Source organism: Chrysochloris asiatica, unplaced genomic scaffold (genome assembly GCF_000296735.1).
Source record: "Chrysochloris asiatica unplaced genomic scaffold, ChrAsi1.0 scaffold00016, whole genome shotgun sequence".
NCBI lineage: Eukaryota > Metazoa > Chordata > Mammalia > Afrosoricida > Chrysochloridae > Chrysochloris > Chrysochloris asiatica.
The window spans coordinates 2,923,991-2,951,484 of record NW_006408534.1 but is presented as its reverse complement, the minus strand read 5'-3'; the positions used below and the strand labels follow the sequence as shown (position 1 = coordinate 2,951,484).

General features: G+C 39.4%; 1 protein-coding gene across 4 annotated transcripts in view; it reads left to right on the top strand.

Moving 5' to 3' along the window:
• LTBP1 (latent transforming growth factor beta binding protein 1) overlaps positions 1 to 27,494 on the top strand; it is a 636,211-nt gene that overhangs the window by 418,527 nt on the left and 190,190 nt on the right. For 2 of the 4 annotated variants that reach the window (XM_006835152.1, XM_006835153.1), the window contains 3 exons: positions 8,538 to 8,660; positions 21,421 to 21,588; positions 25,847 to 26,074. In XM_006835152.1, coding sequence (XP_006835215.1) covers positions 8,538 to 8,660; positions 21,421 to 21,588; positions 25,847 to 26,074 — 519 coding nt within the window. The remainder of the gene's footprint in view (positions 1 to 8,537; positions 8,661 to 21,420; positions 21,589 to 25,846; positions 26,075 to 27,494) is intronic. The other 2 variants (XM_006835155.1, XM_006835154.1) reach the window with 1 other exon arrangement.

The window sequence follows — 27,494 nt, the reverse complement described above, 5'->3', positions numbered from 1 at the left end:
TTAAACAGTTCTTAAAGTCTTCTCTGCTGTGGCTGGCTCATTGGTGCTCTTGCCGGGGGAACCTCAATGGAAATGCAGATGACATCCCTCTTTCAGGTGGGTCTTCGGTGAATGCTGGCTCCTTCAGGCACGCTCGCTCCAAAGATGGAGAATTGGCTGTCCGCTCGCTATAGGGTCGAATTAGTCAGGCTGGAATCTATACTGGAGAGCTTTTGACCTGTAATGCAGACTAAAACTCTAGCCCCTTGGTTAGTCAGCTCATGAGCTTTTAAGATCCCAGTTGCTACTCACCAGAGTAGGATGTAAACATTGTCCTTGTAGACTCGTATGCCTGAAGACTGTGGTCCTGAGTTCCCAGGCCCAGCAACTCACTGGCTTCAAGTGTTGGATAACAGGTAAGTTTTCATCATTTTGTCCCACATATGCTCCACCATATTTACACATGTGTTTACAGCAAAGGGATATTCTTTTTCAAATCCTTATATACACTCCCACTCACCATTGCATACCCTTTCAGTCTATGTATGTGTCCATGTATCTGCCCACAGATCACTGTTGTTCCAGGCTTGCGTTTATAGCAGTGTTTACCTCTGTCCCCTTGCAAACCTCCCTGTGTTCTACATTCTTCTGCCGGTCTCCCTTCTTATTATAGTATTTGAAGCAGATAAAAGGTAACTACTTTGCTTAGATCATGGTTTTAGGATATGCAGGGCTCCATAGAGCAGGGCTGCAAATCATATATCTGGCAAATCATATTAGTGACTTGGTCAGACATTGTAGTGCTGGGACTCTGGCCTTGGGACTTGGTCTCTGTTTTCCTTCTAGCTGAACCTCCAGTCTTTCCTGTCTAAGACATAGTCTCAGAGATAACCAGGAGTGACCCAACTTCAAGTAAATTACACTCTTCAAGTCCTCTGAATAGCCATTTCTTACCTCCATCCCATCTTCCTCAGACAGCCTCGATTCAGAATGGTTCCTTTTGCACTCTACAAGCTCAAACTTTAATCCTCTGATTTTCACAGTGAGGGCTCTACTGATATTTTTGACAGAATAGTTCTTTGTTAAAGGAGGCGAACCCACACTTTTTAATGTTTACCAGCCCTGGTATCTACCCACTGTGTGTTCCCCTTTCACTGTGGCAACCCAAAGGCATATAGATAGACCCTACCAGAGTGTTAAATGGTGCAGTCTTACTGATCTATAATCTTTCTGTAGATATTTGTATTTTATAATACACTTGGTTTGTACAAATGACTCATAATTATAGAAAAAGATTTCAGTATCTTTCTTATCAAGGAAATGTACAATACAACCTGACATTACAAGTGCAAATTATGACTGGTACAGTAAGTTGATGAGTCTGTGTAATAACTAGTTCTGGGAGTGTAAATCGGTGTAACCAGATTGGACAAATGTTTGATAACTTGTATTAAAGTAAACATGAACCGTCTCTAGCGACCCAGAAATCTTATTCTTAGATATAAAAGAGGGTTTCAAAGAGTTAATGGTAAACCCAGGATAAGCAAAGCACTGCCTAAGAAGTAGAACAAGGTTGGTAGCCTCTCACTCCCCGAGTTCAAAATTTATGACATGGCTACAGTGGTCAAAACAGCCTGGTACTGGGACAAAGAAAGATACATTGATCAATGGAACAGAATCAATAATCCAGAAATTAACCCATCCACATACAGCCAACTGATTTTCGACAAAGTGCCTAGGTATGTTAAATGGGGAGGAGATAGTCTCTTTAACAGATGGTGCTGGCCGAACTGGAAAGTGATAGGCAAAAGATTGAAACAAGACCTTTACCTCATGCCCTATACAAAAACCAACTCAGCATGGATTAAAGACCGAAATGTGAATCCCAAAATTATGAAAGTCATCAATGAAAAAACAGGGACAAATGTGAGGGCTCTACTTCAAGGCATACAAAGATTACCAAACATTTTTTAAATGACACAAATAAAAGTAGACAAATAGATGAGTGGGGCATATAAAAATTCAACATTTATGTGCATCAAAAGACTTCACCCAAAGAGTAAAAAGGGAACCCAGAGAATGGGAAAAAATCTTTTGCAATGATACATCAGTCAAGGGACTAATTTCTTAAAATATATAGGAAACTACAACCCCTCTACAAGAAAAAGACAAATAAGCCAATTAAAAAATGGGCACAGGATATGAACAGACACTTCATCAAGGAGGAGATGCAGGCAGCCAACAAACACATGAAGAAATGTTCATGATCATTAGCCATAAGAGAGATGCAAATCAAAATAACAATGAGAAATCATCTCACACCAGCAATAACAGCGAAGATCAAAAAAGTAGAGGACAGCAAATGCTGGCGAGGATGCAGAGAGACTGGGACCCTCATACGTTGTTGGTGGGATTGCAAAATGGTCCAGTCACTCTGGAAAGCAATATGGCACTTCCTCAGAAGGTTGGAAATAGAAATACCTTATGATCTAGCAATTCATCTACTTGGTATCTACCCACAATAAATACGAGCCATAACATGAGTAGATATATGCACACCAATGTTCATAGCAGCACTATTTACAATAGCAAAAATATGGAGACAGTCTAAGTGTGCATCAATTGAAAAATGGATAAACAAACTGTGGTACATACACACAATGGAATCCTACGCTACTTTGAAGAACAACAAGGAAGCTGCAAGCCACTGCATAACATGGGTGAACCTTGAGGACATTATGCTGAATGAAATTAGGCAGTCACAAAAGGAGAAATACTGCATAAGACCATTATTGTAAAAGATTAAGAAAAAGAAACCCACCCCCAAAAAATTTTATGTGTATTTGCTGATCACCGGGATATATGGTATGAGGTGAGGGGAAGGAGGGAGGGTAAGATAGAGCACAGGGTAGGGAGTAGAAACAGAATAGCTTGGGTGCTAGGGGGAGGCAAGGGGTGGCAATACACAATAAGGGGGGACTGGAAGAACAAGGCTGATGGGAGAACAGTTAGGCAGGTTCGCATGGGCTAAGTGGGACAGAGATAAATGATGATGCATGCACAGCCTTGGAATAACAGGGCTCCAGGATACAGGGATTGAGGCATGGTTTGAATGCATACAAGAGGGGAATAATGTTAAGATGCTTGGCTGTCTTTTGAATCTTGGTTTCCCTTGCCTACCATTGTAAAATGGAGGGGGAGAGAAATGAATAGACAGGAATACCACAATAGAAAACTTATAAGTCCGTCTTTAACCTGTAATTGATTGGAATACCTTAAAGGGAGCTAGAAGTTGCCCAGTGAAAGAGGCTTCCTATGGAGCCTTTTTTATTGCATAAGACCATAGGTGGAGTTCTGAACCCCATCCAGAATCATCTGAGGTTGGAAGTTTCCACTTGAAAGGACAAGTAGACCAGCCTGGAGCAGCTAGAAGAACAGAACATAGTTCATGAAAGAAAGACCTGCAGGAAAAATAAAAAATAATGGCAAGTCTGATTGACTAGTACAAGAACAAGCAAGCTGTTCGCCCGGGAGCCATCAATGTAAGTGGTTGGGTTGCCTCAGGGCAAACCCCTTCCAAGACTGAGATTCGGGGTGAAAACATGAGCAGGCATGTGGTCTGGCTGGTGACCACATTGGTCCCCTGTAAGGGAAAGTGCGAGAAAACAGCAATGAAGTTGTGAGCTAAGTCCGAACACATTCAAACCTGTGAACCCAGGTGGAGACCTGGATGGCCGGCAGTGTGGCAACTGCTGGGGACTCCTGGGCCCAGAAGTAGTGACATGGCCACAAAGGACTAGATTGGAGAGTGAAGCATCCAGCTGATATGAAGCGAGGGGAGATGCATAAAAACACTCACACTTGCAGATAGTACCTACTTGACCTGGCTTCAATGGCTGGATGATCAGAACTTGACTAGAAGAAGAAAGAAGAGGGGGAAAAAAAATTGCTACAATTTGATGAACTTTACATATACTGATGGATGTAGTAGCTCAAAACAGGGAACAATTAATGTGAAGGTAGATGTTTTGTAACAAAAGGAGGGGAGTAATTGATTTTGCAGTCCAGGAGTGGAGGTCCCTGGAACCACCAAGTGAGAAGAGCGGAGTGTGGTACCCTACCCACAGAAGCAGTGATGGTAGATATGGAGGCAGAGACAATGACATGGACAGATGGAGCGGCTGGGGACACTGGACTCAGGGAGGGAGAAGGGATGTGTGCTGTCGGCCGAGGGGAGCGGGCCTGTGGGGTGTACCCTTTGGTAGTTTGATGATGCATGGAGGGTATTGTAATCATTGCAATGAAACAAAATACAATGGGATGAATGTAAAACTGATGATCTCCCATGTTTAAAAAAAAAAGTGGGAAAATTCCATTATCTTTCAATTGCTTTTTCCACAAACTTTTATAAGCTCCCTTGTAGACTACAAAGTAAGTGAGTACTTCAGTCTACCAGAAGGCAAGTTTTATGCAGCATTGTTCAAAGTAACCCCAAATTGGAAACATTCTAAATGTCTCTCAATATAGAATGGATAAATTAATGTTAGTATACTCACACAGTGGGATATAATACAACAGTGAAAAAAAGGGATGGAAGACTGATACATGCAGTGATAATGGCTGTGTGCCATGGAGTCAGTTTTGACTCACAGTGAGCCAGCATAGTATTTGTTGTTGTTGTTGTTGTTAAGTGCCATCGAGTGGATTTCCACCCACAGGACCCTGTATAGGGTTTCCAAGGAGCAGCTGGTGAGTTTCAACCGCCCACTTTGCAGTTCAATTGGCTTTGCAGTCTGGTGCATTAACCCACAGAGCCACACCAGTACTCTTCACAGCATAGTGTTTACGAGGCTGTAAATCTTTATGGGAACAGAAAGCCTCATCTTTCACCTGCAAAACAACTGGTAGTTTCGAACTGCTGACCTTGAGGTTAGCAGCCTGACTCATAAACACTATACCAATAGTAACACTCGTCAATTTAACAGGCATAATAATGAATAAAGTAAGTCAGATGAAAAGTAGACACAATATGACTCCCTTTATATATATATAAGTTCAAGAACAGGACTGATTTATTATAAGAAGAGTTAGAATAGTGGTTTTCCTGTGGGAGACAGGATATTGACTGATAATGAAAATGCTCCTCGTGATGATCTGACTGCAGTTACACAGTATGTGCACACACATGGTGGATACACCCATACAAACATATATGGATGCAAAAATCCATGAAGTTGCACACTTGAGACTGGTGTATTTTACTGTATATAAATTAAAAAGAGAACACTTAAGTAAATTTCCAGTTTAGGGACTTTAGAAAATGTGAAGAAGTGAAATTGAAGCAGTTGAAGGAAATAGAAGTTTTTCTGAAAGGTATGAGTTTGCCTTGGGAGAAAGGTCATGCTTCTAGCTTCCTGGGACCAAAATTAAGGCGATGATGCTGATAGTGGTGGCAGCACATGGTGATTGGAGTAGAGGTGCTAAAAGGAGTGATACATAATGTTCTTTCCTCCTAGATTTTTCAGTTCCTTCCTGGCTGTACCATTTGTTCCTTTAAAAATCCCCATGTCATCATGGTTGAGACAGTGGGCATTGTTGAGGAAAATAAAAAAAGACAAGCAATAGTTTAAATCAAGTATTTATTTGTAATCAGGGAAACCTCCATCGTGACATGGCAGTTAGCAATGAGACTGAGACAGTACTATCATAGAAACCCTCAGACAAGGAAAAATTCTGGGTGATCATGGAATGTATAGTGGTTCAACCAGTGAACAGGGATATATGTAGTCCGGCTCAGTTCAATAACCATACCGTAGTGGAGATATGAAGTGAAGCACAGGAGTGGAAATTCTGTCTAGCATTTTGACCATAACTGGCTGGCTACCCAAGCTTGAGGTTCAAGTTGGGACATATGATAGGGGCTTCACTTGTACCATGTAAGCCCCAACTTGACTTGGCACTCTTCCTGGTCCTTCTTGGTGGTTTTCTTAAGGAGAATGAGTTATGGTACTGTTGCAGCAAAGCACAACTCTGGTAAAGAATCATGTGCTCAGGTGCTAGACTGTATTCTGTGCCAAATATAATCTAGCTGGACCAGTATCCAACTGAACCCAAGTTAGAATGCTGTAGAATTTATTCCACAAATGCTGTCTGTTAACTCCTGTCATTTAAATGTGATTGAAATAGTCATATTTGTCATTGAATTTAAATTAAAGACTGAATGTTGAATAATATATGACCCTAAGTAGAGTCCTGGTGTGGCACTGTGGGCTAATGTGTCAGACTGCAAAGTCGTTTGAACTGCAAGGTCAGTGGTTCAAGCTCACCAGCTGCTCCTTGGAAACCCTATACAGGGTCACTAGGAGTTGGAACTGACTCCAAGGTACTTACCAACAACAGATGATGAAATATAAGCAAGATCTTATTTATTAAGGGTTGCATTTGCTTTTATATGTGAGAATACTGTTAGTAATGTTTCACCATTATGCTTGATATCAATTTATAAAATTAATGTTTTAGGATCCTAAGTAAAAGTTTGTAGAAGAACTAATAATTAAAATAAACAAGTGTTACTTGAAATGGGAATGCTGATAGTTTGGTTAACTGCTAACGAACTGCATAGAATTAACAGGCTGAAGAGAATTTTCACTTGTAATTAATCACATTTTTCTCATTTTTACTGAATCATATTTGAAGAGCAAATTATAATCTGCCTTCTTAAAACCTCACATTTTTTTTATATCTCCTTTATAAAATTACTGATTTTCTCACATATGACAAAACATTTGCCTGTTTAACTTTTTTTTTTTGATGTGGACACTTCAGTGACATTGATTATATTCATTATGTTGTATGCTATCATCACTATATCTAAGTGTCTTCATGGCCAGCTTTCCTCTTTCACTTTATTCCTGAATCATTTGTTGCTGGTAAATACTTATCCTTGGTTATCCCACTGTGACTTTGAAATATAAAAGTGATCTCTGTATCTTTCTGCACTCTTTTCCCCTCAGACATTCCATAAAACCAACAGTATCTTTTGTCTCTTCTCTCAGGTTAGAAGCCCTTCTAGGTATCTATGACTCCATTCTCCTAATTTCTAGTACTGTGTTGGCCAGTCAAACACCATCTATTGCCAGTTGTTTTCTAAAAAACAATTTCCCAGCCAGTCCTTTCCTTCCTGACTATTACCACTGTCACCAAACTGGTCTTGTTCCCAGTCTCATACTGGCATTCCTGCTTCCATCAACCTTTTAGTCTCTTCTCACCAAGCCATGTGCTGAACAGATGAATTTCCCTACTGTCTTCCTATGATTGCCTCTTTCTTTTGCTCAGAAACCTTTTCTATAGCTACTTGTTCTCAATTCTAATTGATTCCAAACTTAGCATGGCTTAACAGCCTACCTTTCCAGTGTTATTTCCACTTCTTTACCTTCCTGAAAATTCTATCCCAGCCATCAGTTTGGCTCACAATTTCATGAGCCCCTTCCCATTGCTAGTTTCCATGTTTGTGTTCCAGTGTCAAACCACACAGAACATTTCTTTTCTTACTTCCCCATCCAACTCTTCCCCAGACTTGTACATCCCAATGTTTAACATCCTGATGGAACTTTACCTGAAATCTCCACTACTTTTACCTTCCTAAGCACTGGACTGCTAACTGCAAGGTTGATGCTACCATTCACCGTCTGCTCCTTGGAAACCCTATACAGGATCACTGAACCAACTCGGTGCCACTTAACAACAGTGGTTCTTCCTGTCCATATGGACAATTTCATAATTTAACTTCTTTCTGTTGTGATGTCTTGGAACTGCTGTAACGCTTCTTAAAATTTTCACATTATTTGTATGCAAAGCTAGATTGTAAATGCCTCCAGTAGGAGAGATTTTTGCCTTACTTATGTGCTCCTTAATGTATGGCATACACTGTTGTTGTTGTTGTGTGTGTCTTCTGTCAAGTTGACCCAGACTCATTGGGATCTCAGGCAAAAGGAATGAAACACTATCTGTTCCTGCTCCATTCTCATGATTGATTACAGATCTCACCATTGTGATCCAAAGGGTTTCTACTGACTTAGAAGTACATCACCAGGCCTTTTTCCCTAGCCCATCCTAGTCTGGACGTTCCATTGATATTTGGTCAGCATCTTAGCAGCATGTTCCCCTGACAGCCAATAGTGACTGTGTAGTAGACACATTGGCTGTGAACTGAATCGGGCTCTGAATGGAAGGTGAGAATACTACCACTGTCCTACTGTTGTCCCCAACATACACTGTGACACTCTTTTGTTCACTAGTGAACTACCTAGGACAGAACTTAGCATGTAGGAGGTGCATGATAAATATTTATTGTATAAATTGTAGATGCTCAATAAGTGTGCATTGGTTCGATTTTTAATGACTCGTACCTCCTGCAATAAACCTGCTAACATCCCTTGTTTATTGTAACTAACAGGTAATTATTGTGGAAAGGTAAGTAAATGCAGTTCACAGCCAGAGCTTGTTCCACAGAACTTGTCTCCTCATTCTAAAAGAATTGTGTGGGGTTTTTTTTGCAGATATTAATGAATGCCAACTACAAGGTGTGTGCCCTAATGGTGAGTGTTTGAATACCATGGGCAGCTATAGATGTACCTGCAAAATGGGATTTGGGCCAGATCCGACCTTTTCAAGTTGCATTCGTAAGTAATGATCACTTTTTGTGCCTCTTTTTGATCAGTTGTCTTTGGAGTTTTTGTACATGTACATATATAAAAAGAGGAAATATGCAGTCAGTCCTCTTTAATTATAACAAGATTGTGGAGGCCAATCTGATACTGTAAAATAAATCTGTATTTTGGAAACTTATCAAAAAGGTATTTTACTGCATTTAGATATATATAACAGCAAAAACTAGGCAGAAATCAAGTACACTGATGTAATATACATTAATAAAAAGAAAAGATTTCATTGAAATTAAGATACCAACTTTTTGTTTGTGCTTGAGAGATGAGAACAGGTTTTTCCTTCATCAACATTTTAAGTATTCTTTAGCAGAGTTAAATTTTATTTTGGCTTCGTCCTTTAAATATTCCAAATTCTGAATCACTGGAATCAGATTTCATTATGTCTCATTGTACTTTCTCACTTGGAGAAGACTAGGAATTAGTTACCAAGGTCTTGTATCTCATATTTACTAGTTCTCTTCTAATTTAAAATAGTCTATTTTATGCTCCTCAAAAAACACAAAAAATGCCCATAAATTAATGATATTTTATCTTATAAGTGCTATCTCTTAAGATATTTATTTTTATTTTAATTTGTAGGGGTAAAAATCCTCCACTAAGTCATTTGTTTTAATTTTGTTTCAGAAAATATATAGTTACATCAAAGAAACTCCCCTCTAAACACGCATACACACACACACAAATCCAGTGTAATTAGTATAAATCATATGCCAGTAAGAGATGGATGCATTTTAGGTATAAAGTTCTTAAGTGAATAATATTTCTTGACTTATTTTCATGATACTTATGTCCACTACCACATAAATAAGTATACAAAATTCTACAGATTTTTTAAAGCCATATGTACAATTAAAGTTTAAAATTTTTAAACAAATTCTTGGTGGAAGTCTGGTAAGACATTTTTCAAAGCATTCTGTATTAGTTTCTGACCTGCTAAGTTTTTTCTTTTTCACTTATATATTTGTAATGTGGCTTTGAATATGTTAAGCTGTTGTTTCTTGTCCCCAAGTCACATTCTTCGTAAGGATATTACTGTCATTTATTCTTAGCTATGTAGAGCTCCTTAACTTTGTGTTCTAAACTGTGAGGCATAAAGATGATGCAATCAGACACAGGTAGTAAAATTTTTAAATGACAGTCTCATTTGTTCATTGAAATGAGTTGGAAGCTTTGGAGTGCTGTTACTAATTACTATTGTTTTCCTTTAAAAACTGTCAAATGCAGATTAGGAAATTTTGCACGTAAGTCCTTTTCTCCATGTTCTTTTTACAATAGTTTTGATCTAGAAACAGACAGATACCTAATTATAGGGTTTCTGGATGAAATGTGAAAATCTGCTATAAAATTATGTTTGTATACAAGATAACGTTTGAAAACTGATGCAAGGATTTAGAAATTTTGGGCCAAAAGTCGCATTGTTGACCATATCCAGGTAATTTAGGTATAATTTCTGGCTGCCTTGAATTGCATAAGAAAATATTTTCAATAGTTTTATAATTTAAATGTGAAAGATTATAGAGTATAGATACAGAATTTGTTGTGAAAATTTCCCCCCATTAATTAATTGGACTTCTAATTTTATTAAAATAATTGCATTGAGGGCTGCATACTGGGTAAATTTTGTGAGCTGGTCACAAAATATTTTATTAAACATTGACTTGGTCTGATGTCTAGAGTTAAGGGCAGTCTTCCCGATTTTAGTAAGATTGTAGAAATCTGCCAATGAGATGTTTTAAACACTTGCATATTTCCTTACCATTTATTTTTCCTGTCATTGCCTAAATAATACTGAACTTGTTAAACAACCATCCATTTTTATTTGAAAAATAAATCAATTTCACGGTTCAGCTACACCAGCTGAAATGATAAGCTTTATAAGAAGCTTGCGTTTGTTAAATGTTCCAGTTTTGAGTTTGAACCTGGGAACATACCAGTGTTTAATGGGCAGATTTATTTCTCTTTCCTCTAATTTCACCATGTATAACATCACAGAAGTATGTGGGTTTCCATTAACAATTAAGACATGGGCCAGTCCTGACTGACTTAAGGAGGAATTATATTTTTGAAGGTCTAGGTCAAGGAAGTCTGAAGACAGTTGGGAAGAAACAGAGAAAATGGGGATTTTCACATGATAGGGGACAAAGGTAACAAGATTGGGAAGATGTTGGTACCATTAATAATTACAAACCAAACAAAACCCAAACCTATCCGGTCATTTCTGATTCATAAGAAGCCTACATAGGGTTTGGTTTCTAGGATTGTGAATCTTTAAGGGGGCAGAAAATCTCATCTTTCTCCAGTGATGCTGCTGATGACTCTGAACCACCACCTTTGTGGATAGTAGCTCACAGGGAGTAGAAAAGGACTATGAAGAGCTGGCTACCATTGAGTCGTTTCTGACTCAGTGATTCCATGTGTGTCAGAGTAGAACTGTGCACCTTCAGATTTTCAGTGGGTAATTTTCAGATGTAGATCACAGGGCCTTTGTTTCGAGGCACCTGTAAGTGAACTTAAACCTGCTGCTGTTCAGGTAGTAGCCCAGCATGTTAATCATTTGTACCACACAAGGACTCCAGAAAGATACTGAAATCACCAGAAAAGAGAAAATAGAGACATTGAACAAATTGTCATTTGTAATATATATTCTCGAGAGGTAGGAAAACAGCTTGAGATAGAGCATACAAACAACATCTGCTCAGGCAGCGTGGGTTTTGGGCATATCCAGACCATAAAGGGTGGAGCCGACTCTGGGAACTCCAAGAAATGCACTTGGCAACAGTTGCGCATCGGGAAGCGCTCCCTGTTCTCAAATGCACTGAGGTGAACACCCTCAGAATTCCTTAACTCTAGCCAAAGGTTGCAGCCATTTTCACTTTCTCTCCTTACCCACTCTTTGTCCTTGACTCACCAAAGCTGATAGGAAGAACATTGGAAGATGTTGGCATTTCCAGCCTCTGATCTCCGGGTCTGTGGTTTAGGATGCTGTAGCACCATTTTGGAGATCTACCTCTATTTTTTGAGGAAAGGTGAATGTTTTAGGACTTGTCAGTCAAATCCAAGAGAAGTAGAATAACCTTCACAGAGAAGCAAGACTTTCTTCTGGCTTCCAGAACTACAATTAAATTTTCTTTAGGAATTCAAGAGCTACAAGTGGGGAGCTATGAGAGTATGTCCACATGTTCAGTAGGAAGGGTCCAGATAAAAGACTTTTGAGCCAGGCCAGGACTTCTGGTATTTTATAATATTCTTGACCCATGGAAGTGGAGTTAGTTGATAGAGTTAGAGACAAAAGTGCTTAGAACCGTCTGCCATAGGCATAGAACTCATAAGAGGTAGGGCAGATCGCTTCCATGCAGTCATATGTATGTACAACATTTTTTTTTAATTCCCACAACATTTTTGTATGAAATACATTATTATTATTTTACACACTGGGAAATGAAGGCCAGGAGTTTAGTAATTTAAGTCATATGTAATATCTAAATAAAATTATAAAATCGTATTTGCACCTAACATGATACAACTAACATGCGTACAACCAAAACACTAACCCCATTTACATCTTATATTTTGTAAGTTAACAATACAAAAATATTTGATGCACACATGCAAGAAAAAAAATACAATTATAGTCCTCATTTCTGTGGTCATGTAGTTGTAGTTGGTATTTAAAACTACCTTCTTCCACTACCCATTCTGTATTATTTTGTCCTTGGAAATCTCCTCAACTGGTCATGGTTCTTTGCCTGGTGAGATGACCCAAACCTCCATTCCTGACAGGTCTGGGCCATTAGTAATCATGTTGGAATTGGGTTGCTGTAGTTTGCCATTGACTTTAATATCAGGGCATGATAGTACTAAGAGATGTCCTATGGCATCTCCTGGGTTCCACAATACTCTTCTTTACCTCCATTATGTAATGTCAACTTAATTTTTCCTTCATAATCAAGATCTAACACATTACGGAATACAGTAACTCCCTTTGCCTGTTGATCCAGAGGCATGAGGAAACCAAAATGGCCAGGGCTCATTGTTAGCTTCAAGTTCAGTAGAATCGATGATGTGTCTCCAGGTGAGAGTACTCCTCCCTTTGAATCTAAAATGTCTAGACTTGAAGACCATAGGGTTGATGGGAAAGGAAGCAAAAATTTTGCTAGTGGGTCACTAGGAGTAAATCATGAGTGGTACGACTTAATTTCCGCCCCTTGGTTCCTGACTCTCTGAATCTTGGCTACTGGAGAAACAGCACCATATGTTGGATGCTGGCTTAGAGCCCCCTGGAGAACAGTACCCCAACCCTTCAAGTTATTACCATCTAGCTGGCACTGAAATTGTGTCTTTAAAAGTCCATCCCATCATTAGATCAAGCCAGCTACTTCAGGATGATGAGGAACAAAGTAAGACCAGTGAATTCCATGAGTGTGGGCCCATGGCCACACTTCATTTGCTGTGAAGTGAGGCCCTTGAGGTGATGCTGTGTGGGATACCACAACTGTGGATAGCATTCTACAAATCTACTGAGGTTAGTTATGGTGGAAACATTGCGTTTAGGGAAGGAAAGTCCATATCCAAAGGGAGTATCAATTCAAATAAGAACAAAACGCTGCCTTTTCCATGGTGGAAGTGGTCTGATGTAATCAGCCTTCCACCAAGTTACTGGCTTATCTCCCAAGATTGACAAGTAATAAAGCAGGCCACTGGCTCAAGTCCAAAGAACAAGAGGTCAGAGGATGAGCCAGATGCAATATCCAGACCCAGCAGAGAGCAAGCAAGCTTTGCCTGAATGTCTAATTTAGTGGAAGGAGGCCACACTTTAAATGAAACATCCTTTCAATTGATTTACTGGTCATAGCAGACCTCTTTGTAGAGTTGATTATGTTATATTAGATCTTATTATGAATGATAGCTATGTGTCAACTGCCAAGCCACTGAGAATCCTGGCCCAGTCAAGTTGACACAAAACCTTAATTATCACAGACCCTTCATAGGACAAGTTTGCCAGCTAAAGAGTATCCAATAGAGCGCTCTATAATGGTGAATCTGTATAGTTTTTACCTGTGCTGTCCAATACAATAGTCAGTAGTCATTTGTGACTACTTGAAATCTGAATAATATGGCTGAGGAATTGCATTGTTATTTTTATTTAACTTAAATTTAATCCAGATAAAACATGTGGGCAATGGATTAGTGTTTCATGTTTTAAACAGCACAATTCTACGTCGTATTTTACAAATTGGAATGGGTAAATTACTGCTAGATAGCCTGCTTGCTTTCTAAAACCAATTTTCCTTCTTGACTAGTCCCTGGTAATATAGTCCTCCCAGTCACTCAACAATTATGGTGGTAATAGTAACCATTTTAATAATAGTGGTGTGGTGGTGGTATGCCGTGGAATCAGTTCTGACTCATAGCAACCCTGCATAGGGTTTCCAAAGCTGTAAATCCTTACAAGAGTAGAAGGCCTCACCTTTCTCCTGCAGAATGGCTGGTAGTTTCAAACTGCAGACCCTAAGGTTAGCAGTCCCATCTAATATAATGTAATCAACTCTACAAGGAGGTTGGCTAAGATCAATTCGTAGTTCTGATGTGGTGCTGTGGGCTAATGCCCCAGACTGCAAAGCCGTTTGAACTGCAAGGTCGGTGGTTCAAGCTCACCAGCTGCTACTTGGAAACCCTATACAGGGTCGCTATGGGTCAGAATTGACTCGATGGCACTTAACAACAACAACACTACCAGAACTCCTTTTAATAGCAGTAGTAGTAATAAATTTGATTGTACACAGAGTAAAACTGTGTAAGGTTTTCAGTGAGTTGTAATTTAAGGAGAGCTGCTATTTAATCTCTCCTGCCAACTACAGGATAAATAGGCTAACTCTACAATGGCCCTATTGTTGTTGTTAAGTGCCGTCAAGTGGGTTCCGACTCTTAGCGACCCTGTACAGGGTTTCCGAGGGTGTAAATCTTTACGGGAGTATAAAGCCTCATCTTTCTCCCGCGGAGCAGCTGGTAGTTTTGAACCGCTGACTTTAAGGTCTGCAGCCCGATTTGTAACCACTACGATATCAGAGCTCACTTAGAATAACTAATGCCAAGAGTTGTTGTTGTTAAGTGCCGTCAAGTCGGTTCCGACCCATAGCGACACTGTACAGGGTTTCCGAGGGTGTAAATCCTTACAGGAGTAGAAAGCCTCATCTTTCTCCGGCGGAGAGGCTGGTAGTTTCGAACCGCTGACCTTAAGGTTTGCAGCCTGATTCGTAACCACTATGCTACCAGAGTTCCTAGAATCATTCTTTTCATTTGACCCTCCCAGAATTTATTTTTAACAGCCAATTTTCCAAAATAGGGACCCAGTGGTTCTTATTTTCCTAGGACAGTTTCTCTAGATCCCTCTAAACAGCTTTATCTGTCTCCATACTTCCATCTCAACATTCATCCCCACAGGGATTTTGTTTTAAAGGGAGAAAACTTAAGTGGTGAACTTTCATCCAAGAGTTGAATGAGGTATGCGTGGGAGTGAAAACAAAGTAGTGAGTATGGCTTGATTCTGACTCTGTTGCTGTCCTCTGTGGTCTTTGACATTTTCCACCTTCTTGTATGTACCAAATTAATGTGTATGTGCTTACTGAGATTTATTGTTCATAATTTAACTGATTAATGTATCATTTATTTGTAAGTATAAGCAGAGATTATTGTTCAATTTAGAGGCCATGATTAAGTGTAAATTGTGTAATTTACCATTAGGGAACCCAAGCATTTTACCTTTTTATTCTGTCTTATAATTGAATTGTTGTCAGCATTGGATATATGCTTCAGAGTCAATGCTATGTTTGGTTAGAGAGCTATATGTTTATTATCATTCTGAAGATGTATCTTATGTGTCTAGCCAAGAGCCTAAGATTTGTTTTCCTGAATAAGGTAGCATTTCTAGTAGGTTTTATACCTCTGGAAAAAAAAATTTTTTTTTTAAAATAAAGTCCTTGATCATTTCACCCTAATTTTATCAACTCTTCCCACCAGGAATTATAATCCAAAAAAATACTGTTTCAGTGTTCCTACAAGTAAGATCTGAGATGTACTTTTTATTATTGCTCCTGAGTTCTGTTCTACCACATATTGGTGGTGGTTGAGTGCCGTGGAGTCGGTTCCAACTCATAGTGACCCTGTACAGGGTTTCCGAGGCTGTAAATCTTTACAGGAGCAGAAGGTCTCATCTTTCTCCCGTGGAACAGCTGGTAGTTTCAAACTGCTGACCTTAAGGTTCGCAGCATGATTCGTAACCACTACACTAGTTTCCATCAAATCTTTAGAACTCTTTTGGCAATGATATGTATATTTTTTAGTACAAGATGAGACCTTTGGACTAAATAGAGTGTGTAGTCATATGTACCATATTTTTAATAATATATTTATCATATTAATGAGTTATTCTTCAGAATTAACTATACAGTTGTTTTGCATATATTTCCAGTATTTAAGTACCGTGGTGGTGGTCATGGTTATGTGCTGTGGAGTTGATTTTGACACACAGTAACCCTATACAGGGTTTCCAAGGCTGTAAATCTTTACAGGAGCAGAATGCCTCATCTTTCTCCAGTGGAACTGCCGATAGTTTTGAACTGCTGACCGTGAGATTAGCAGCCCAACTCATAGTAACTACTACCATAGCTCCTTTTCATGTTGATTAGAATGTGAAAATGCTAGAGATCTTTAATGAAATGACATGGCCTAATAGTCCCCAATTGAAAGACAAAGGACTTATTGATTATGCCCTACAAACCAATGCTTCCCTTTTACTTCCATTTTGTAAAGACTTGAATCACTTTAAAAATAGATATGGGGAAAACACTCACACATTTGCACACACACACACACACACTAGACATCTCAGAAATTATAGAGAATATTTTGGGCAGGAAATTATGGAAGGTGAAAATAAAAGCTATGGAAAACAGAGATCTTTTAGGGTAAGATGTTTTGGCAGAATAGCTTGCTAGATAGAGTCTGCGTTATTCTCCAAGTAATAAAATATCTGAAATGTTACATTTTGTTCAATGCCTGTGCTTTCAACAACCAGAGATTCGTTTTAGTCCACAAATCATTTCTTATAATTCCACTCCCACACTTACATTAATTCCTTTAAATACTGAATTGATGATTTGCAGTTTTGATTTAATTTGGGGACCAAGCATGGTAGATAAGTTTAAAATGTAGTACTTAGATATGGGAGCAGGATTAGTATAATAGGATGTTGCCACTAGATATATACGAGCTTGAAGAGGTGGATACAAGGAGGTGGGTGTGGAAAAATAGGAAGGAAATGTAAGTCAGTTTGTCAGTGCCAAGGACTTGAGAAAACTCTTTGCTGTGCTGTGCTCTTCTCTGTTATTTTGTTGTTGTGAAGTGCTGTCAAGTTGGTTCCTACTCATAGCAACCCTGTATAGGAGTTTTCAGGAGTAACTGGTGGGTTTGAACTGCCAATGTTGTGGTTAAAAGTCCAGTGCTTATCCTACATTGCAATACCAGGGCTCTGCTCTGTGTAACCTTTACCCTTGGACCTAGAACCGACACTAATGTGATTAATATTATAATTAAACCACAAGTGGTTACGAATCAGGCTGCAAACCTTAAGGTCAGCAGTTTGAAACTACCAGGTGCTTCTCAGGAGAAAGATGAGACTTTCTACTCCCGTCAAGATTTACAGCCTTGAAAACCCTGTACAGGGTCGCTATGGGTCGGAATCGACTTGATGGCACTTAACAACAACAACAACAAGTATAAAATATGCTCTTGTGGATTGACAGACATTATTTTTATGGAAGTATGTGTTGTAAGTTCCAAACAATCAATTTGGAAAGGAAAATTTGGAGCCAAATCTATTTATGAGTTGGCTATACTAAAACTAGGTATATGTTCTTAAAACTTGTGTAACATTCAGATATATCCATAAGATATATCCATATGCTACATGAGACACTAATTTATTTCAGGGACAAGTTATCCTTTTGAGGATAATAATAAAGCTCTTAAATTTTCTTTTACTCTTGCTCTGTGACCTTTAATCTTCCATAATTTACTTGAACAGACTCCAGAAAGCAAAGAGAAAGGAAAGGGAAGAGTTAAAACCTAAAGCTTCTCAATAGTAGCACGTGTCTCTCTCATCACAGCTCTGGGTAGAGCTGCCTTTTGATACATTGTTCTGTGCATTTCGAAGCTTCTGGAAGTACTCACCTCCTCTTAATCCCCAACCTCATCCCCAATTAATCTGTAATATGTCTTTGACTATCATAAAATTTTTAAAAAATGGTTCTGTGAAGTTGACTCCACCTCATGGTAGGCCCCATAGGTTTTCAGTGGATGATATTTTGGGGGCAGATCATCAGGCCTTTTTTGAGATGCATCTGGATGGATTCAAACCTCTTTCTTTTGGGTTAACAGCCGAGCGCTGAAATTACATTGTTGAAATGCAATTGAGCTAGCTACAGATGCCCTGAGGAGGATAGGGCCATCTATTTTATCTGACTATAGGATTCCTATGATTTGGAATCTACTCAACAGTAATAGGTGTTAATATGTGCTTTGTGTCTAGTCTGTATTTTTGCATATGTTGTATCTAATCTGCATACTTCAGCCCATCCTTTTTAAGGGAGGCTTAGTGAGGGGATGTGAGCTCCTCTAGTTTGTGTAGCTGACAGGTGATAGAGCCATAATTTGAACCCAGACCTGTCTGGCTCTAAAAATGTGCTCTTTCTATGCTGTCTCCACAAATTACATGAATCAGTTTGCTTCCTATAACATCTAGTCAAGATATCTGTCCTTTTGGAAGAATGAAAATTTAGAACTCAGTAAAAGGATAGGAGGGTGCTAGAGAGATTGGTTGAAGGAAGGGCAAATTGTGAAAACCTTTTTTGGATATTGATATTAAAAAACAGCTATGGTTGGGATGACAGGGCACCAAAGGGGGCTCCCAAGCTTGGCTTGGTTCAGCAGTTTTGACTAGATCAGTTCCTTGCTCTGCAAAGTTCTTAAAAGACTGTATCTTTTTTATCCTTATATTTGCTTTATGTACCCAGAAGTAGCGTAGTGGTTACGACTCAGGCTGCGAACCTTAAGGTCAGCGGTTCAAAACTACCAGCCACTCCGCGGGAGAAAGATGAGGCTTTCTACTCCCGTAAAGATTTACACCCTTGGAAACCCTGTACAAGGTCGCTATGGGTCGGAACCGACTCGACGGTACTTAACAACAGACAACAACCCAGAAGAGTTCCTAGGTGTTAGATTAATGAACTTTTATCTGTTAGCTAGAGTCATAAGGTAGTGCAGTGGTTTGGTTAACACGTTCAGGCTGCTAACTAAAAGGTTAGAGGTTACCCAGAGGGACCTCAGAAGAAAGGCCTGACAGTGTACTTCAGAAAATCAGCCAATGAAAACCCAACCCTATGGAGCAGAGTTCCACTCTGACAAAATCAATTCAGTGGCACCCGGAATCTAAATCTGTAGCAGAAGAATCAGGATTAGTATTCATGAATGCAGACTGCTTTCCATTGGTGTACTTTTGCAGTTCTTTCTGGGAGGCTGAGCACATCATCATTTCCTTCTGTATTGTGCTGCCAGGGTAGCCCAGGATCCTGTGTGTGGAGGCCCTGCACGTCAGAAGCTGCCTCCTGTCACAGTCACCACCACCACCCCCACACACACATACATACACACACCTCACTATTTACTGCCCTCTTTGTCCTCAGAGTAAGAAGGGCAGCTGGTTGCTTGAAACATCAACCATGCTCTTTTATAATCTTCCATAAACTGTGGTTGCTCACCAAGTTCTAACTTACAGCTACATCTCTGCAAAGAAAATGAGCATCAAACCATCCCTGCCAGGATGCACTCTCCTTCTCAGCTGGGTTCGATTATTCATTACAATGGCCACACAGAACTCAGGGACCATACTCACTAACTGTGAGTATTATTAGGGGTTTATTAGGGGAAGGTAACAGGTTACAATTTAGGGTCAGATGTTCACGGCACAATTCTTCCAGTCAGGACATCCTCTCCTCAATCATGCCCACTGGCAGGCTACTCTCTCCCACAGCAATGTTACAAAGCTCTTTTAGGACTGTTGATAAAGCACACACCATACATACAATGCTGGTGTGACGCTGAGCCATTTGAACTGTAAGGTGGTGGTTCAAGCTCACCAACTGCTCCTAGGAAACCCTATACAGGGTCGCTGTGGGTCAGAATCGACTCGATGGCACCTAACAACAACAACATACCACCATAAGCCTCAGCCTGAAGGCACTCGGCTCTAGCTCTTTGGATCAACAAACCTTGCTCCTCCAATTAAGTGCATGGAGGAAGCCCCTCAGCCAGCCAGCCTCCTGCTTAAAGTCATTCAGCTTTACTTGCTCCCTAAGCTGGGAATCCAACAGAACTGTCTCTTACTCTGGTTTCTTGGTTCTGCTGCTGCTGCTCCTCTGCTACTCCTTTAGTATCACAGCTTCCTGTCTCTGGGTTGAGGAGGCTCAATGCACAGGGATCTCAGGGTCCAAAGGACATGCTCTACTCTTGACTTTTTCTTTTGGGGTGTAATGACATTTCTCCTCCTGCTTCTGAGATGGCTCATTTCATGTCCATGTTAAAGTTCCAAGTTTTCATAATTAATCCTGTTAACAATTACTCACAACTGAATCATAAATAATCCACCAGCATCTTCCTTCACCTTCTCTTACCCAGACCCATCAAGAAAAAGTACTTTGATGGGAGTTACAGATACTATGACTAGAAGATACATATGACATAATGCACTGCAGGGCACTCTCTAATAGCTAAATAAGAGAATCATACAAGGTAGTGACTTTGATAATAATCGACTAAGCTTATATGTGTAAGAAGGACCTCTGGTGGCATAGTCATTTTGAGCCGGGCTGCTAACCTCAAAGTCAACAGTTTGAAACTACCAGTGGTTCCATGGGAGAAAGATGAGGCTTTCTGCTCCTGTAAACATTTACAGCCTCAGAAACCCTATGCAGTGTTGCTATGAGTCGAAACCAACTCCATGACATACAACAACAAAAACATATGTGTAGGTGTTGTGGTGTGGCACTGTGGGATAAGCGCTGGACCACAAGGTCTGTTTAAACTGTAAGGTCAGCAGTTCAGACTCACCAGCCGCTCCTCAGAAACCCTATACAGGGTCTATATGAGTCAGAATGACTGCTGATAGCACTTATCAATAATCTGTGGAGGTGGAGTTTTACTGACAGTGTTTCTCATCAATTTAGTATTAGCTAAAATGGAAGAGTCCTGGTGTGGCGCTGTAGGATAAGCACTCGACCTCAAGGTTGGTTTGTACCACAAGGTCAATGGTTCAAACTCATGAGCCGCTCCTCAGAAACCCTATGCATGGTTGCTATGGGCCAGAATTGATGCCGTGGCACTTAACAACAACAGCAAAATGGAAGAAGGGACCAGACAGAGACTAGTACAATCAAAGCCAGGATACTAGCTGCCATGAAAACAAATTACAATCCAAGAAATAAGGATACTAGCTGCCATGAAAACAAATTACAATCCAAGAAAGATGACACCCTAAATCTGGATTGATTTATTCTGACTTATGCTTCTAATCCAGACTTGAAATTAAGATTTTACTATTACGTGAAAAGTCGATCTGTGTTTTGTTTCTCATGTGACGTCAGGCCTTTTCTCTCTGCTTCAGCGGATACCCCTGTGATTTCTGAAGAGAAGGGACCCTGTTACCGACTTGTCAGTTCCGGAAGGCAGTGTATGCACCCTCTGTCTGTTCACCTCACCAAGCAGCTCTGCTGTTGTAGTGTGGGCAAGGCCTGGGGCCCACACTGTGAGAAATGTCCCCTACCAGGCACAGGTAAGACATATCCGGCTTTTTGCGCATGTTCGTTCCCAGCTACACAAGTACACAGGGCTGTGTTGGCAGCTTGGCTCATTTTTGTTTCTGACTTCAAGGTGACTTTTTAATAGTACAACATGTTATCACATTGGAAGAAGCAATAGACATACAAGATTGAACCAGTAAGAAAAGTCACATGCAAAGAGATTTTCTCATTTCTGCAACATTAGACTTTGTAAATATTAAGAAAAGCATCATATTAAGAAAAGTCAGGTGTAGAGAGACCAGAAGCAGGGCATTCCACTTTCCTAGTGCCTTGTAGCTCATTACTTGCAAAATCACTAAGCCTTGTATAGGTGGGCTCGTTCATTCATTTATTGCAGATGTACTGTTAAGGTTCCATTGTGAACATTATACTTCATTTCTTCAATTGGAATCAGAGGGCATTGTATCCATGATTGAATGTATCCTAGAAAACTACTAACTCAAGTGGGGATCTTGCAAAAACCTCTATCAACTTCCAAGGGGAGTTGGATATTATTCCTTATCTATAACGAATAAACTTGAGTATTCTTTTTCTCTCTGTTTGGTACATACTTTGCTAATGCCATGAAATGATAAATTCATCTCTCCAAAAATGTCACTGATACCAAAGAGTCATCAATTTATTTAGCAGGGTCAGGTAGAGTTAATAGAAAATAAGGGAAATGTACCCCACAAACTTTGGAAAATTATAATAGGAGTAGCTTTATACTCACTGGTGTGGGGTAGGCATAAAACTGCCTACTCAGTTCCTTATTTGATTGGATTTTTTACCCCTAGGGAAGTACACTAACTGCTCAGAAGGCCATTAAGTTCTTACATCAACACAAGAGGAAAGGTTTGAATAAAAATTGAAATATCATGGTCTACAATTATTGGTGGTTAGTATCAGAAAGAACTGGCAAGGTAGAGGATACTACAATGTTGAATGCTATATTGGTAGTTTGATAACTTTGTTGTTGTTGTGAAGTGCCATCCAGTCGATTCCAACCTATAGTGACCCTATGTAGGGTTTCCAAGGAGCAGCTGGTGAACTTGAACCACTAACCTTGCAGTTCAAATGACTTCGCAGTCTGACGCATTAGCCCACACCAGGACCTTTAGGCATCTCCAAAAGACCTTTGTATCCTCCTGAGGGATCTGATACATGTGTTATTAGGAAATAATAATAAATTAAATAAATGATCATTAAAATTCATAGACACATTTCTCTGTAAGCTCTTGTAGCTTTTCAATATATATATATTTTTAATGAAAATAAATGAGGATGCTGGTGAATGTAATTCAGGAACCAAAGCCCAAACCAAATCTATTGCTCTTGAGATGAGTTGCCTCTGACTCAGTGACCGTGTAGGGCAGAGTAGAACTCGGCTGTAAATCTTAGCATCAGCAGACTGCCACATCTTTCTCCCATGGAGTTGCTGGTGGGTTCAAACTGAGAACCTTTTGGATAGCAGCTATTGCAATTCATAAACAAAATACAAAAACCATAAAATACAAAAATTAAATCTGAAAGTAATATGCATAAAAAATGGACACTTCACCAGGTTTGGGTTACATGCAAATTTTTAGGAAAATAATATTTAGTTAATTAGTACTTCATAAATTTGGTAGGAATCTTTGTTTTCTTTTGTGAATATCTGTTCTTTCAAGTAACATTAAGATTTGCATTTTCTAATTAACTATGAGAATGAAGTCCCATCATTTAGTTTGTGATCTTAGGGAAAGTGGTATGTTAATACACTAAGGAGGATTTAAATTTCCTTTATACTGAGAGATATTTTTAGGTCCAGAGCATTCAGTAGAAGATTTCCTGTTCAACGGAAGTGAGAAACAACTTATTTTAATTTAAAATATCAAGTAGAAACCAAAGGCTTGACATGTGGTCCTTGGTGTCTGCATTTGGCTAATTTGCCTCCAGCACCAACACAAAAAGGATTATGGGTTTTTTTTGCTCCTTGGCGACACACAACCATCACACCACCCTTATCTTTCCTTTTTGTTAGTTCATGAGGACTTTTCAGTGGAGGCATAGCACATCATGTATCTAGTCTATTTTCTAAGAGTACAAGACTGCATTTCTGGTCTGGATAGTGGTTCTAGGGCATAGAGTATCTTCTCATCCTCTCGATTACACCAGCTGGTCATAATCAACCTTTTGTACACTAGTCATCCTTTCCCTTGAAAATGACTGGATCCTGATTTGGCATTTCCTTTATTTCTTAGGAAAGAAATCTCTTAAGCATGCTTCTTTTTCTTAACTTCCTTCTTTCCAGTCTGCCTTCAGTCATCCCTTTAAGTCAGCAGAGGATGAACCCTTAGTGTTCTTTAACTAAAAACAAATCATGATTATTTCTGAATAGTGTTTGCTTCTTCTTCTTTTTATTTACATTTAGCCTTCTTGCTAGTCCCATAACTTAGTTGTCACTGAATTTAGTGAAATGAAAACCAAAGCTGAAAGAAAAAGTAGAAAGCCTGATTTTTGTTGATATTATACATACATATACAGCATAACATATGTATAATATATGCAATATCTCCTCTACATAAAATATTTTTAGTATATATAAGACCTTAAATATGTAAGATACAAGGGTAAGTCAAAAAGTATTGCTACTAGGGTTGTAGTTCATGCATGTGCAGGTTTCTTCCAAACAAAATGTGTTTAAGCTGATCTTCGTGATAAGTGGATGGCTGCAGACAAGTTCTCTCAGTAATGCACTTGTCTTTATCTAATTATGGTGACCTCTTAAAAAGGAAAAAAAAAGTACTTTTTGTACCATGAAAAATAAAGATTAGTAACAAATTTTTAACATAACTTAAGTAGGCATCTTCACAAAGCTTTGAAGCAGTACACGTTTATGGTACCTACATAAAACTATAGTTTTTAGAAGGATCAAGTATTTTAGGAAGGGTCAGGAGGAACTCAAGATGAGCCAAGCAAGAGAAGACGGTCAACCTTGATGAATGAAGAAACTGTGATTGAAGTCCAGAAAGTGGTAGAAGAAGACTATAGAATTACCACTGATGTGATAGCAACTGAAGTTGGGATTTCACAGAGTTTGGCATTTAAAATTTTAAAGGAACGTCTTGGTCTCAGCAAGCTTTCAGTTCAATGAGTGGCAGAATCTTTGTGTGAAGATCAGCTAGCTGGAAGAGCTGCTATTTCCACCAGTCTTTAAGCAAAATAAAAGTTAATGAAGAGGATTGTAACAGATGGTAACAGATGAGTCTTGGTTTTACCAACATGATCCACAGAGCAGGATCCAATCAAAACAGACTCCGAGGAATCTGTTGGGCCAGTTAATTCAAGGGAGAGAGGTTAACTCAGAAGATTATGGCAACTTTGTTTTAGGATTTAAAAGAAGTAATTGTGATAGATTTTGTTGAAGGGCACAGGATAATCATGGGGGCTTATTATGTGGAAGCTTTAAGAAACTGAAAATTGCATTGGTGAGAAAACTGCCTAGGAAAGGTTCACTGAAGAATTTTTTTTTCCCATCACAGCGATGTACCGTTTCATTCTTCAGGGGTAGCATGTATTTTCTTGAAAGAATTTAACTGGGAAACCTTACCTCATCTACCCAAAGCCCTGATCTTGGCCCTTCAGACTTCTTTTCATTTCCAAAGCTCAAAGACCATTTAAAAGGAACATGATTTGAGTTGCTCGAGGGTGCCAAAACTGTGATTTTGATATAGTATAAATAAAAAAGTGCAGAATTATTTTGGAAGGGTTAGAGAAATAAACACCACTTTCAGAAGTGTATAGACCTAGATGGAGGATCTGTTGAGAAGCTATAGCTTCACAGTTTGATATTTTTATTTAATATTTCTATGATACTGTAACAATATTTTTTCCTTACCCTTGTATTATGAAATATATAATGTGATACATAATATTTCCTAATGGGTTGCTAATAAATATTTTTTTTATATAACAGCTGATACATAAAAATATGTTATCTATCTAGAATACTTCTTGAGTAGTTAGGAGAAAAATTTTAATTAATGGAGAAATGTTTAATAAAAGAAAAGATTGTGTTTTTTTTCTGTTAAATACTAAAGTTTAACAAATTTAAGCCATTTGCTTACATTTTTACATCTGTATTGTGAAGTTTTAAATGTAACTATATAACTGCTGATTTATTAAGAGATATTCATCATGATAATTTCCTCTGTATAAGCTTTGCACGTTTAGATTTTTAAAAGGAATATTTTCCCATCCCAAATCTAGCTGCTTTTAAGGAAATCTGTCCTGGTGGAATGGGTTATACAGTTTCTGGCGTTCATAGACGCAGGCCAATCCATCACCATGTAGGTAAAGGACCTGTATTTGTCAAGCCAAAGAACACTCAACCTGTTGCTAAAAGTACTCATCCTCCACCTCTCCCAGCAAAGGAAGAGCCAGTGGAGGCCCTGACCTTCTCCCGGGAACACGGGCCAGGAGTGGCGGAGTCAGAAGGTGAGATTGGAAATGGATCATGGACTCTAGCCATCTGTCTTTGTGCTTTAGTTTCCTTGTTTCTGCCTTCTAGAAGAGGATTTCTCAGCCTTGGCACTATTGCCACTTGGACTGGACAATACTTGGTTGTGGTGGACTGTCTCCTATATATTGCAGGAAATTTAGCTGCATCTGTGATGTCTAATCTGTCCAGGCCAGCGGAAAGCCTACCCACACATGCTGTGACCCCACAATTCTCCAAATATTGACAGATATATCCTGGGGAGAACTCTGGTAGCGTAGCGGTTACGAATCGGGCTGCGAACCTTTAGGTTAGCGGTTCGAAACTACCAGCCTCTCCGCGGGAGAAAGGTGAGGCTTTTTACTCCCGTAAAGATTTACACCCTTGGAAACCCTGTACAGGGTCGCTATGGGTCGGAACCGACTCAACGGCACTTAACAACAACAATAACATCCTGGGGACAAAATTGCCCCTAATTGAGAACCACTGCTCCAGAACAATATTCACATATTCCATGGTAATCTCAGAACTTTGACTTGATTGTGGTCTGGGGGCCACATTCTTGGTGTTTATTCTTGGGAAATGATTAAAATTCTTTGGACAATAGCCCTCATCCAATTCTATGTTTGTTGTTTTTGTTGTTATGTGCTGTGGAGTCAATTCCGATTCATAGCGACCCTGTACAGGGTTTCCGAGGCTGTAAATCTTTACAGGAGCAGAAAGCCTCATCTTTCTCCCGCGGAGCAGCTGGTAGTTTAGAACTGCTGACCTTGAGGTTCGCAGCCCGATTCGTAACCACTACACTACCAGAGCCCCAGTGGTGTGACGCTGTGGGTTAATGTGCCAGACTACAAAGCTGTTTGAACTGCATGGTTGGCGGTTCAAACTCACCAGCCGCTCCTCGGAAACCCTATACAGGGTTGCTATGGGTTGGAATCAACTCGACAGCACTTCACAACAACAACTGGTAGATATAAATATTTATAGTCTCAGAATCCCTATACAGGGTCGCTATGAGTCGGAATCAACTCCCTGGTACACCACCACCACCATAGGAATACAGACAAGAGAAGAAGCAATTCAGCAGGAAAATTCAGGATGATGGCAAATCAACATATACATGTGCTACAATCACATTAGAATCACTGTTGTTTAATCCAGTGCCTCCACTGGTACGGAAAGATAGCTGAACAAGACAAACATTAGTCCTGTGATTGAACTATGCATGGGCAGACTATTGAAATGGAGATTTTTTTTTTTAATCTCTATAATAATGAAGAGAGAAATCAGAAATAACTTCACTTGCAAATGCTGGGAAGATACCCCAACACCTATCATTTAGGACAGGAGGGGACAAGGAGACAGATTTTAACAGTATATACTTTATAAAGTATATAATCTTAGGCTGGGTTCTCTAGA